Consider the following 13659-nt stretch of genomic DNA (forward strand, 5'->3'; position numbering starts at 1 on the left):
ATAACCATCTCAAACACCAATCAATTGAAGTCACTTCATATCTGTTACAAATGTTACAACACTACCAGGATACAAAAAAAAATATGAATATATTAACATCAACAATCTCTCCACAAAAAAAAACATCAACAAAAAGGAAAACAATAATCAACTAAAAAAAAATAATATGTTCTAGGTAACCACAATACTAAGGTGAAAATGGTACAGATAAAACCGATCAATCAACTATTTCCCGCCAAATCAAAGGATAAGAAAACTGCCATACCTCGAAAATGGGTCACAACAGAAGAAGTTACAAACACAACAGACGAATGACGATAGGGCGCACACAAGAGAAAGAATGGCAAAAGAAAAAAAAAATAGGAAAAGTTTAGAAAGCTTTCCAGCTGTCAGAATCTTTCCTCGGAGTTTGATCCTCACTCGATACCTTAAACGGGTCGCTGGATCCAAAAGGATCCGCACCATCATCGAACGATGGAAAACCGTGGCCATACTCAGATTCCCTTGTGCTACTACGCATGGAATCAAATCTACTGAAAGAAGAATCACGTGGAGTAAACTGCCCAAAGTTGTAATCGGAATCTGCCGTGCTACGAAAAGAGTCAAATCTGGTCAAAGATTCCTGTGGTGCAAAGTAGCCCTGGTCGTACTCAGAATCTCGAGTGCTACGCATGGAATCAAATCTCGTGAAGGAATCATTGCGTGAACCAAAAGGACCGCTATCGTGCATGTTGAAGGAATCGAATCTCGAGAAGCTGTTGCTTTCGAATGAATAGTGTTCTTCTTGATCTTCGTTGAATTTCCGAGGAGAGATGCTAGAATTGTACATTGGCGTGCTTGGCATAGAATCTGCAAATCCGAACGGCTTGCCTGAGAAAATGTTATCTGCATTAGGAGAGTTGGTGGAATTATAGAGTGGGGTACTCGGAACTGAATCGAAGAATGGTCCTTGGTTTGGAAATGTTCTATCTGAGTCCGTGGATGTAGTTTTAATCGGGTTTAGACCCCAGTCTTCGTCACCAAATAAAGAGCTTCCGTTTCTTCTTTCACGTTCAAAGTCCTGAATTATAGTGAAACAAATAGTTTAGTGGAAGAGCATGCAATGGGGGAAAATATACCTTGAAAGAATATATATATATATATATATATATATATATACACCGCATTGAACTGATGCCTTAATACCTTGAAAGAATTGAATTCCGATTGTGCATCTGAGTCATAATGGGCATCAAAGGAATCCCAACCTGGTTCATCGAAACCTTTTTCCCCAGAATGTACAGAATCGGCTCCACCAATTTCACTGTATTAGCAAATCAAGAGACTCTAAATCAAACTAAATACTTAACAAAAAACACGGAAAGGCAGAAAAGAATCACGAAACAGAAGGAATAAACTACCTTTGGGTGTCGAATGCACGAGGTGAACCATTTACATTGATGTTCCTCATTCGCAGATCGTGCAATTCCTTTGATGGGCTCTCAGCTGCATTACTGCCAGCTGGACTGCCAGGTGGACTTCTTGCTGTTTTCTCAATGTTGGTGGCTTTTGGCCTCTCATTATCAAGTTCAGAATTTGTGATTTCTGACTTGTCATCAGCTTTAGATGGTGATCTTGAAGTATCGCTGCTATCTAAAGAAGTAACTCTCTCTCTAATCAATGAAGTCTTTGGTTTGGGAGGGGCAATGATGTTTTGCACTTCGAGAGTAAGCTCTTTGACTTGCATAAATCCTGAAATTGTGAATGGTTTAGCAATCGAATAAGTGAAGATTATACGTAAAAAAAACGAAAAATTGAAAAATCTCATTTTATTTTAGCATCAGAATTATCGAACAGTAAGAGTACCTTCATCTTCGAACACATCCCAAGCTTCATCCCAATCCGCGGCTGCTGCTTCAATGCCAGATTGCCAACCTGGAGAAGAATTTTAGCAACAAGTGTTACACGGAAATCATCAAGCATATCACTCGTAGAACATGATGTCCAATTCTAACATTTATCGTATTAGCCAGGTGGTAAAGCAAAATCAATCTGATTTTTTTCACCCTATCTAGCTGTTTGTTATGCTCTTTATTGAACTTTCCTGTTGTCAATCAGACTTTTGTAGCTGTTGTTTAGCAGGATTAAGCTCCGACCAATCAGACACGTAGAAACAGTTTGAAAATTTTAGAAAACCGAAACTTTTTGACCCACTAATTGGAAATGAGATGCAGAATTAGACAAGGAGAGGTTAATACTGTGAACTTATGCATGTTGGAGGGAGAAGTAAAATTATAGCCCTTTACACCATACAACTTTAGTCCCCCTAATTCAACCATCAACAAATTTTGTCCATTTTATATTTTAATAAAAATTGACTGACCTTACTTACTAATGAAAACGCACCTGTGCATTTAAAAAGCATATATATGGGTCTAGACCTTCAGGTTTGAACAATTACACAAACCTCCCTTGCGGTTCGATTTAGGTTACAAATCAATCCGAAACCTAATAAATGAGATTTTTACATTCACAATAATGGTATTTTTCGTTGAACTTACACCGCCCACTCTAAATTAGTCTCATTACAGCTAGATCCTTACAAAATTAATTATCCAAACCTCCGTATTAAGTTCGATTTGACTAACACTTTACCCTATTTGGTTGTTTAAAATTTATCTTTTTAAACAAAAATGAGATTAAGAAAGAAAAGAACAAAGATCTTTCCAGTATCAACCGACCAGCCACTCATCATAACGACAGATCATGGTTGCTATAAGGAAAATACTGATTATCAGGGCTTTTCATTTGCAATGGAAGTTATCAAGAGAAGAAAAAAACAACAACGAGGTGGAGAGGTGGCCGTGGGTGGAGGTGAAAGAGGAAGTCATACAGAAAGGATAGCAATCAACAGATTCTTTAATGCTGTCGAGCTTAAAATGCAAATTTCTTTGAGTAACTAAGAGTAGGAAAAAGAACATATGAAGTTCAATTAAATGATTTTCCCAACCAGCAGTAAAAGCAATTGTTTCTTATAGTTCAAGACTTCAAGTTACAGCAATAAATGAAAGAAAAGGATAAATTTATAGTTATTCACATGATAATACGTACCAAATGGAAGCTCGAGAAGTGAAGTTGGTTTCGCACGTAGTCCATAAGTTTTGCACCGTTCATTCAAGGCTTTAACTAGTTCCTCAACCTCTAACTGGATTTTATTAGCTCGATCCTGTAGAAACCAAATTCCAGATTAAGAAAATATTATCGAGTCTTTGTAAAGTCAGGTGAAGGCACCACATACCTGAATACCATCAGCTTTATCATGGTCCAGTCTAACAATTGCGCGGTACAGTTCCATTTTTTTCTCCTACAACCAGGATTGTTAAATTTACATAAGTGAACATTCTAAAAGTTTAAGCTTGCAATTCTCTACACAAAATAATTGGTTATACCGGCATATAGCAAAAGAAGGTGACAAGAATACCTGAATATCACGAAATGTGGATTCTTCAATGGTCAATCTAGATGAAACAGCTCCATTCTTATTGTACTTCTCTTCATATTTCTTTGCTAATGACTCAGCCTAAAAACAGCTCAGACTAAGTTAGTCCAACAAAATGCAAAGTCAAATGGAAATCTACGCCAATCATCTTAAACAGTGTACCTCTTTTTTGTCTTCAACAACTTTTGAGGTGATCTCGTTCAGCCGATTATCGCATCGGCTTTTGTACAGAATCTGCAGCAAGTGATGCTATTAGAAAAGGCAGCAAATAGTTCATTCTCAGCTGAAACTCTCTTCATTTAATGCATAAAGTTCCAAGAGAGGATATTCAAAATCTAAGAGAAAACTTCAACGGGCCTTAAAATGACCAAGATTATTAAGGCAAATAATATACTCTCTAATCTCTAAGAGCAACACTCAGATCAGAGACCAGAGCTACGATGAACATTAATGAACTTATAAGTTCCATTTAGCAACCTCCCCAAATGCAAAAAATGTGATTCTCACTAAATATGTATACAAATGTGCATATGCATATGACTATCTCTATGAAAATGGATATAAAAGCCTGAAACTGTAAGTGAACATTTTCCTTGTAGCAACTAAGATGAGCAATCAACTCACAAGTTCTTGCATCTTGGCACGGTAGAACTGAATTTTTTGTTTGGCTTCTACAATATCCTTTTCCAAATCTGCTACCTGCAAGAGAAGCAAACAGAGATAATTTATTGAATGTTCTGGGGTGAGGAAAGTTATGATCCCACGTTCAGAAACTTTTTCATTTAACTCGGGATTGCCTTCCACCTAACCTGAAGGGAACTGTTCTTGTGTGGAAGATACTATTTCTTGTTTTTGTCTAAGTATATTATGTTTATCATTTGAATCAAACATCAGAATAAGGCTGAACAGAAACATAAACTTATGGAACCAACCCTATAAAATCAATTCTTCAAATATTAGCAGAAATCCTGGACTGAACCTTTAAAATGTCAATCATCATCCACTAAGTAACTCAATAATAGTCCAATGATCAAAAGATTATATTTATGTTAGCAAAGAAGAAAGCAAAATCCGAAAATAGGTAGCCATATTAGAAAGTTCTACCCCCACATCAAATATTTACTTTCAAGGATATGGCCACTATGGCTAACCAAAACAGTACACAAATTAAAGCGTTAGTGAGAAGTTCTTAGCCTAGAAGTGTTTCTCTAAGTTATATTTCACCTAGTTCTGATGGGCTACGTAAAATTTGAAAGCACAGATGCCAAGGAAAGGAATTTAACTTCTTGGGATGAGGAACCGAATGAATTGTCTCATCAGCACAAATTACTTGCATAATAGTACACCTAGACATAGAGGATACGACTGGTGTAAAATGCATTCAGCAAAAATATGCAACCATCAAAATTCAAAACGACAAGGAGAGCACATATAGTAGCAATATACATGCAACTATCACGGCTCCCTCAGAATTTCGGGGCTATAAGTTCCACAAGTTTCAATGTCATTTTCAGAAAAAGGAAGCTAATAATGGCATTTCATTTGTAGCAACAACATCATGCAGTATGATATTAAGCCTCGTGAAAGGCACATGAGCGGCAAATAACATTTGAATCATCGCCGCAAGTGCAAGCAAGTAGTTGTAATTCATCCCCTGAAGAAACAGGAAAGTAAGACAAGAAAAGCACCATAATTTTTTAATGACCAACATACATAGAATTTATTAATTAAGTAAATACTCTGCCCTTCTTCCATATTGTTTTTAGGATGGGGTTCCTGTAAAAAATTAACGGCACTGTACCACCAAAGTGTAACTCTTAACATGTTCCTCATAATTATATTAAAGGTATTAAACGACCAACGTTGGAAAATATTCATAGTTAGTATATATATACAATATACACCTCACAGAACCTACCACGTCTACATATGCCACCAGTTTCCATTGTCCTAAACTCTTACAAGATGAGAAATTATTTTAAGAACCATAACAACAGAAAATAATGGAAGGTGAAGGAGGAGAAAGGGAGAAAAAAAAACTGCAATTAATATGCATAGAATGGAATTACCTTTTTCTCTGCATCCTTTGCTTCCTCGAGCTTTTTGTTTAACGAATCCTGCTCCTCTGTGCTAAGTTGGTCTACAAGATGTTTCTCCAGCACTGGGACTTTGGCCTTTTCTTGTATGGGCTCATCAGGTTGGGGAACAGGAACTGGACGAGGTGGCTTTCTTCCACCAGCAGAAGGGGGTGGTCGTGCATTCTTAGTCCCTTGAGGTTGTTGGTAACCTAATTAAAGTCAGATAGAAATGAAGCCATGTGAATTATATTCCGATATAAAGAATGTTGATTGAGAAATAAAACCTACCATATGCCGCAGCTGGTTGACCTGGGGAAGGAAACAATGACCCATCAATAACAGAGTTTGGAAGCACATTAGGAAGAGGGCGACCTTCTCGAAATCGTTCCATCAAATAGAGCGCAATGCAGAACTCTCTCAACGAAAGCATGCTGTCATTGTCTTGATCCGATAAGTCCCAAATAAGCTTTAAGACCCCTAAAGAAACAAATGCAACAAATAAAATAATATTAATAAAATAACGAAAAAAAAACATGTACTTAATAGTGCCATAACTTTTTTCAATATAATAATAATAAGAAATCCAAAAATATTAAAGAATATATTTCGTCAAATTAATACCGGCGTCTTGAATTTTCGGCTTGATTAAATATTCTTATACTGAAGCAACATGTAGCATGAAACAGACTGAAGTTATGTTAATCATAGAGAAAAACATCAATGAAGACAAAGTGAATCTGCAAAATTCAAATACATTACAGCTTTTCTGGCATTTTTTCTCCTGTTCCTACTTTCCTTTTTTCCCATTTAAACCCTCCAAAACAAAATTGCAAGTGGTCCTACTGATTCTAACCTTGAGCAACTAAAGACCCTGATTTTGGAACAAATATTGTGTGGCATTTCATTTCATTACCATGACTATACTCCTAGTACGCCAATCTTAAATTCCAAATGCTTGCTCTGGTCAATGTTTCTTCAACCCCATGCCCCAATAGCCCTTCTTCTGAAGGGTTTTCCTTGCTAAAAGAAACTAGAACTGATATGAAATATGTGAATTGGTTATTATATAGGATCTATGTACTAACCGAGTGAAAGCATTAAATGCAGCATACATGCAAACTTAAATAACAGCATCATAAAACTCAAATTGATGTATGGCTTCCTCCGTAAAGCAAGGTATATCAATAGCGATGGTTCTCATTTTTGGTTTTCCATAATAATTTTGAGAGGGGTAATGTGAAAAATATAAAGTTATAACCCTTCAATTCAGTATTGTTCCACTAGTAATAATAGATACTGAAGAGTCCAATAAATTGCTATTGCCTGCCGGACACCGTTTTGTCATTAGGGAGAAAGATATTATCTGCTATCAACTGACTGATGATTCATTAGATCAAAATAAATAACAAGCAGCAAAAGACTGATACCAGTTCAAACGGATAACATGAGAAATTATTTAAATCCAGATTATAAATGGCTGAAATCCTACCTTGTGGCAGCTTCCAACTAAAGAACAGGTCCCGTGCCTGTTCGGCAGTAATTTTTCCATCTCTGTCAGTGTCAACTTGCACAAATACCTTGCTGTACTTCTGAACATCAGACGGAGTCATTCTTGGCCATGGAGGCTGAGAATGAGCAGAAGCAAGGTTTCCAGCTCCAACTGGATTAGGAGCCAGAACATGTTGATTTACTTTCTTCTCTGTGGATGGGGGCTGGTGAGCTTGAATTGCTGGAGGTTGAGAAACATCATTTGGCTTCATGGTAGAATAGTCTGTTAAAGAAGTGAAGGTTGCGTTAGATGAGGGGGGTATGCTACCAGAAGAATATGCAAGTTGTGTGGAGTTTTGCTTCGGTTGAGAAGGTGCCACTGAGAACATATTTCCTGTAGCTGACAGTGGTTTGGACTCTTCTTTTCCAACCTGGGAAGCAGTGTCATTATGCATGGATGGACCAGACTGAAAAAAACCCGTACTTTCTGGTGGTTTAGGTTGTGTAATAGGTGAAGATACGGAGACAATGCCTTCCTTACTTGCAGTATTTAAGCTTCTATTGGAAACCTGAGCAGAAATTCCAGCTCTAGAACCATCCGTACTCCCAGGAACCAAATTAGAAGATGTCGGGTAAGGAGAACCTGCCACAGGGATTCCTTGGCCTGAAACACCTAGATGAGACTGGAATCCGGAACTAGGAGGTCGAGGCTGAGGTGGCACTACGAATTGGTTCTGCTGAGAAGGAAAACGAATGGAGCCACTTACACCTACACCTTGGGTGGATGTAGGAGTGCCACTTGGTTGTGCCGGAGACACACCTACCTTCATAGTTGACTGAGGACCAGACAAGGCTGCAAGATTTATTTGGGGAGCAGGAATTTTGGATGAAGCTGGACCATACAAGGCAGCCTTCACAATATCTGGAGTCAACGCTCGCTTACTTTGTGCCACTGTAACAAGTTTAAGAGCATTATAAAATTCGGGACGACCAAGGAAACCAGTTTGCTTTTGATCAGCAAACCCCCATATCTGCACGAAAGCTAAAAAAGGTCAATTTCAGTTCCAAATCAAAACATATTCAGAAAGATTGAAAAGGTAATAGTTGGTTTTATGTGAATCTAATTATCATCTAATGCTTTAGCTGAAGCAATAATATCTACTAAAGAAACAACAATAGTTTGACCCTGCTGTAAGAGAACTAAATAACTAAGTAGAAATCCACAATTTACAAATATTAATTAAGGAAAGACATAATGACCCCCACTTTACGAGCAACCTTATGAGGCCTCTTAGAACTTCTAGATTATAAGAAAAATAAATTAGCAAATTACTCATCACTCAAATCACCAGAAAAAAAAAAAAGTAAACATAATAAAGGAATCAGATAGACATTGCATGACGTCCAGATATGGGGAATAAAGTGTCTTAGATGATAAATGAGAAAGTTGGTTATAACACCTCCCACCCTCTTCTAGCAGCCTCGTGTTCTTACACATCCTTTCAACATAGTATCCGTTATTATTGTTTCAACACACTATATCAAGTATTCTTAAAGATAGATTTTATCAGTTGAATTTCATACCTAGTCATATGTATAGAACTGAAACTACACAGGTAGAGAAATATGAGGAAGGACATAGGAAAACGAGGAAAGTGTAGATTTTTATTTGTTACGCCAGTTCTAACTCATAACGGAAATGAGATAACATAAGGACAAACAATTCAATCACACTTAAGGAATCCTTGAACCATGTTGCAGCAAATAACTTTCTAAATTGATCTCGATACTAAATGAACAGAAAATTAGCCAACTGACGCACGACAAACAAAACTGATCCACCTCAAGCAATGAATTTCATCTTGCCATTGCCATTGTTAACTGTACTGCCCTATTTTCCCCGAGAGTTAAATTTACATCAGATATGCTTAAATCTTATAGTTAGTGCTTATCCCAAATACCATGGTTACTAATTGCACAAACTCTAACCACAAATTCAAAACAATCAAAAAACTAGTCCATCATCTCATCATACTAATCCGCAAATTGCTTACGATGAGACCAATTACAGCAATGGAAATCCGGCTTCAGGAATAACGTATAAGTATCATTATAAGAAAAAAAAAAAAAAAAAAAAAAAAAAAAGGGAATAATACAGAGAAAAGAATATACGGACCTGAAAGAGAACTTGTTGGGGCAAGTTCGAGGCTTTGAAGAAAGCAATTGCCTCGTTCCCACTAACCCGACCATCCCGATCCATATCGGCTCTCAGAAAATATGCCTCAAATTGCTCCATATTTGGATTTTGCCCCGCCATTCTCTCCGGTCCAAAAACACTTCAATCTGTTCGCGAAGTCGGATCCAAAACCACGGATCAATTCGCAGATCCAAATTGATCGAGATGCGATGAATTTGGCGAGGATCTGGAGAGATGAGAGCTTTGCCTGCAAAAAGGACTTGCAACGGAGTCGATTGTCAGAGTTACAACAGCGTCGTCGTTTTGAAGTTGTGTGCGGGGAGCTCAGCGAAGAACACTGCACCGACTTTTTCCGGCGTGAAATTGTCGGCGTCGTCGAGCAACGCGACGGCGACGGCGGTGATTGCCGACGGAATTGGTGGAGGAGGGAGCCGCCCGGTGGCAGCGGTGGATGGGGGCCGTTGGTGAATTTTCAGTGGCGGAGGGCGGAGAGGAGAAATTGGGAGAATCAATTTGTTATTTTGTTTGATTTGGAAAAATGATTTTGTTTCTATTAGCGATCGGCCCCCGTAAATGCTCTCTCTCTATCTCTCTTGTTTTCCACTCTTAATTGGTCTACAAATATTGTTAGATTATATCAACTCCAACTCAAAAGTATGATCAAATATTTAATTTTATTTTTATAATTTTATTTTTGTACTTATATGAATTTATTTGTCTCAAACATAGCATCAAATGATCATGAATTACAAAGTTTATATATTTCAATCATGGTTATCAAAATTAATAATCAATTGGAAGTTTTTTTAGTGATTTTATTTGTAATTGTCACGTGTTATTTTGTGATTGGGTGTTTAGGTAGTTCCTTTTTTTATAACACAATTTTCAGGATGTATTTTTACATACAAAGATGTAGAATATCAATATACTTATCCATTTTGATACTTCCATTGGAGTAGATATTTTTAATTTTGGGATATCGAAAAGGTGTTTATGGGGTAATTAACGGTTTTAATACCGCAGTTAATAATCCATTGGAGTTGCTCTAATAAAAAGTTTTTAGCAAAAATGGTACACCGGTGAATAAGAGTGACAATCTGGCTATGTGAGCCTTAGCCATGATAGGCTCGATCACCTTCAAATATCATCGGATTTTATGATTAGAAGTTCAAACTCACATAACATCGGTCTTTGTAGTTGAAGGCTCATACTTGACTCATAACATTTCAAGCTCCGGGCTTTAATCGGGCTCTAAAAAACAGATCATGTATATACCCATGTACTGCAAATATTCGTAAAATTGCATAAAACGAGTTTTTAATGAATGTTTTGTTTCTATCATTGGCAAATAAGAGAAATATTTTAGATAAATTAAATGAAAACCGTGAATACTTGTTAAATTATTTTTTAATATCAGCTTAAAAACAACTACAGTGAATGGATGTAAATTCAAATTTTCATTAATCATCAAAGTTTTTCGGTCAATTAGCGTTAATTGTATAATATAAGTGCTAATAAATATGTCAAATAATAAATTTAAATAAATTTTTAAATTTCTTATTGGATCAAACTCTATTCGGATTGAGCCATAATAAGCTCAAACTCTGCTAATAAATTTTTCGGGTTTGATAAAATGACTCAAATTCGAACATAAGCAGATGTTAATTAGGTCTGTCTCAAATAAAATCGGATCGAACAATCGAATTTGGAATAGGCCTGACTCAATTAGCAATCCTACTTGTAATAGGTTGAAATGTCGGAAAATGCCGATATGTCGAAACAATTAGCATTTACATCCTATGATAAGAAGTCAAAACCACTTACACCACTAGCAGCAAATCGTATGATGTAAGTGCAGTGATGCAACTTCTTGTTGTCTCTTTGACATTGTGCATTAAAACCCTCATTTATCTTAATTTTTCAAACATTGTGCATACAGTGTATAAAGAATCCACACTCTGATTTTCAGTGCAATTTTACGCACGCAGTTTCACCGCCGACAACGATGTCCGCAATATCAACCGGATTGCTCTAATTTTCTTGATAAAAAAGTTATATTTTGTATGATAGTGAGCAAGGGTTTCAGTAATTTAGTTATTTAGTATAGGTAATTCGTAAGCTCGTAACCAACCGCAAGCAAATTTAACCAACTTATCTATAAATGCTTTTTGGATGGTATTTCGTTGTGTTATTCCCGTACGTTTAAAAATATATTTTATGCATGCATGCATTTTGCTTAGAAAATTATGAAATTTTATGCACTTGTGTATCTCTCAGTTATGATCACTATGATCAGTTTGGTAGGTTATATGTATGATTTAGATCAGTAGCGATTGACTATGAATTATTTTCTACAACTATACCTAAGTGTAGTTTGTCGCAATTGCAATCCAATCCAATATTGTACTTACTCAAATTGACAGAATTATTTTGGAATAGAATACTAACTTACTGTAATTGTTTTTCATAATTTGGTGGTATTTTATCTTGTAGGAAATTTATAAGATATTTTCAAAGTCCTCCCCATTGTTCTGTATTTTAAATTGTGTTGTTGCACCACTTTAATTATTCCTCTTAATTTGCTACATATATTTGCAAAGTGTTTTAGATGAATAATTTACACCTGTAGTAGAGTATGTGATAAAATTTCAAGTATTTTTCACGAAGGGTTTCATAGAAATGAATTTTGAGTCGAACTATCAAAATTGTCCGAATTTCATTGTTTTACTTATTTAATAAGATTACTTGTCATGCTTGCTCTTTATTATCAAAATCAGAATGACTAACTGGATATTTCTGAGTAAAGCGTGGACACTTTTTGGCGAAACACATTTTTATGAGCACTAGCACTTCTACGAGTTGAAAAGAAGTGTAGTTATAATTATGATATAAAGTGAGGGACATTAAAGATATTTAAGGTAGATAGGGAACTAACAGTAAGCGAAACCTAAAAGGGGGAGTACAGTGCCCGAAGTATACTACTGGTGACCGAATCATATTTGAAACTAGGCAAAAGTGATTTGTAAGCTGAAACTCCGAAAATATTTATAATAAATTTTTATTTTTTTTAAATTTGGTTGACCGATATTACTCGACCAACCGACTTTTGAGTTAACTGAAAACTATGACCTATTCATTTATATATGGGTCGGTTAAAATTATCGAACAAAAAACAACAGTCCTAGAAGTGGACAGGTTGAAAGTGGATCAGTTGACTGATAAAATCGACTGATGTTGGACCCTAATTAGAGTTGCTCTAACAACGAAAATATGAAAAATAAAGAAAAAAATTCTTTTTTTTTCATGAAATCTAAATCCTATTATAAATTGAGAAAGTAGAGGTGGAATATTATTCGAACCCAAGACCTCTAGTCTAATAATATAAAGAACTACATTTTCAATGAAGACAACCACAGCACAATTCGAATTAAAACAAATAATAGTAAAGGGCGTGTTTGATTGCCGCTTAATAACTCTGAATGAGAACTATTGCTTATTCGGTCCTAAATATTGAACTTGTTCATTCAGCATAATTCTAAACGATTTTGGACTATTCTATCCATAAATAAAGATTCGAGTTTTTCAATGACCTTTTCTCTTATTAGCCAATAAATTAGATTTGTAGAGTGCATCTCTTTTTAATACAGTTTTATATATTTATTAAATATAAACAACACTGAATTTTTTGTACACGTGTAACAAATGAATGAGTACGAAAATGTGATGTTATTCTTTTATGTTTTCTAATAAATTAAAACATTGTCACTTGAAAAAAAAAATGTCCAATTATTTAAAGCAAATTTTATTTTTTCCTATTTCCTTTTTACTCCTTAACTACAGAAGAGTAACTAAAAACATTATATTTACTTAGAAATTATTCATAATTCAATGGATAAAATTTGATTCAACGTTCTAAAGGATAATATAGTAATTTTCACATCATTCAGATATAAAAATGTTTAAATTACCAAACAAACTTAAATGTTCAGCATTCAGACAAACTCTTACTCGTTCAAATGTTTATTTAGTGTTAAGCGCTTAATCTTATCAAACAGAGCCTTAAGAGTTATAAAATTAGATTAAACACTTTACACCTTAAATTATGACCCTTGTAATACTTACCTCCCTGAAGTATCATTTGTAACAGTTACCCCTCAACTATTATTTAATTAGTATATTAAATTTTAAAAGGCACAAATACCCTTATAATTACACATTATTTAATATTTAGTGAATAATTTAAATGAAAACAAAAAACATCTCAACTAACTAACCAATGCACTAAATACTATATGGGTATCTAAAATGTTTATCTATGTGGCACTGAAATAAATGCTTAAAGAAAAAATAAATCATGATTCAATTAATATTAAATAATTAATTTATTAGATAAGTTGAGGACAAAAATGATAGTCCAC

At 35.3% G+C, this 13659-nt stretch overlaps 1 protein-coding gene across 2 annotated transcripts; it reads right to left on the reverse strand.

Moving 5' to 3' along the window:
- Window positions 1-2: 2 nt before the first annotated feature.
- LOC105965099 (Calcium-binding EF hand family protein) lies at window positions 3-9955 on the reverse strand. Of its 2 annotated transcripts, none has more exons than XM_088822436.1 (13): window positions 9221-9955; window positions 7046-8075; window positions 5845-6033; window positions 5548-5765; window positions 4103-4177; window positions 3641-3712; window positions 3461-3559; window positions 3278-3343; window positions 3091-3205; window positions 1846-1914; window positions 1401-1731; window positions 1178-1303; window positions 3-1060 (listed from the first exon to the last, which is right to left on the reverse strand). In XM_088822436.1, the coding sequence occupies exons 1-13, from the start codon at window positions 9359-9361 to the stop codon at window positions 1000-1002; spliced, it is 2592 nt and encodes an 863-aa protein (XP_088678562.1). In that variant the 5' UTR covers window positions 9362-9955; the 3' UTR covers window positions 3-999. The 2 variants fall into 2 exon arrangements, with proteins under 2 accessions (XP_088678562.1, XP_012845068.2); XM_012989614.2 differs by having other exon boundaries at window positions 1186-1303; window positions 9221-9870.
- Between the last annotated feature and the right edge of the window lie 3704 nt (window positions 9956-13659).

This window comes from Erythranthe guttata, chromosome 8, assembly GCF_056151865.1.
Source record: "Erythranthe guttata isolate IM_541 chromosome 8, IM_541, whole genome shotgun sequence".
In the NCBI taxonomy this organism is placed as follows: domain Eukaryota; kingdom Viridiplantae; phylum Streptophyta; class Magnoliopsida; order Lamiales; family Phrymaceae; genus Erythranthe; species Erythranthe guttata.

Bases quoted from the DNA above. Each gene is read 5' to 3' on its own strand.
- LOC105965099 (XM_012989614.2), bottom strand. From the start codon at position 9,361: ATGGCGGGGCAAAATCCAAATATGGAGCAATTTGAGGCATATTTTCTG. The intron at 3,713-4,102 runs GTGAGTTGATTG...CACTTGCTGCAG, and splicing joins GTGCCAAGATGCAAGAACTT to ATTCTGTACAAAAGCCGATG. The intron at 3,344-3,460 runs GTATTCTTGTCA...TCCTGGTTGTAG, and splicing joins CCACATTTCGTGATATTCAG to GAGAAAAAAATGGAACTGTA.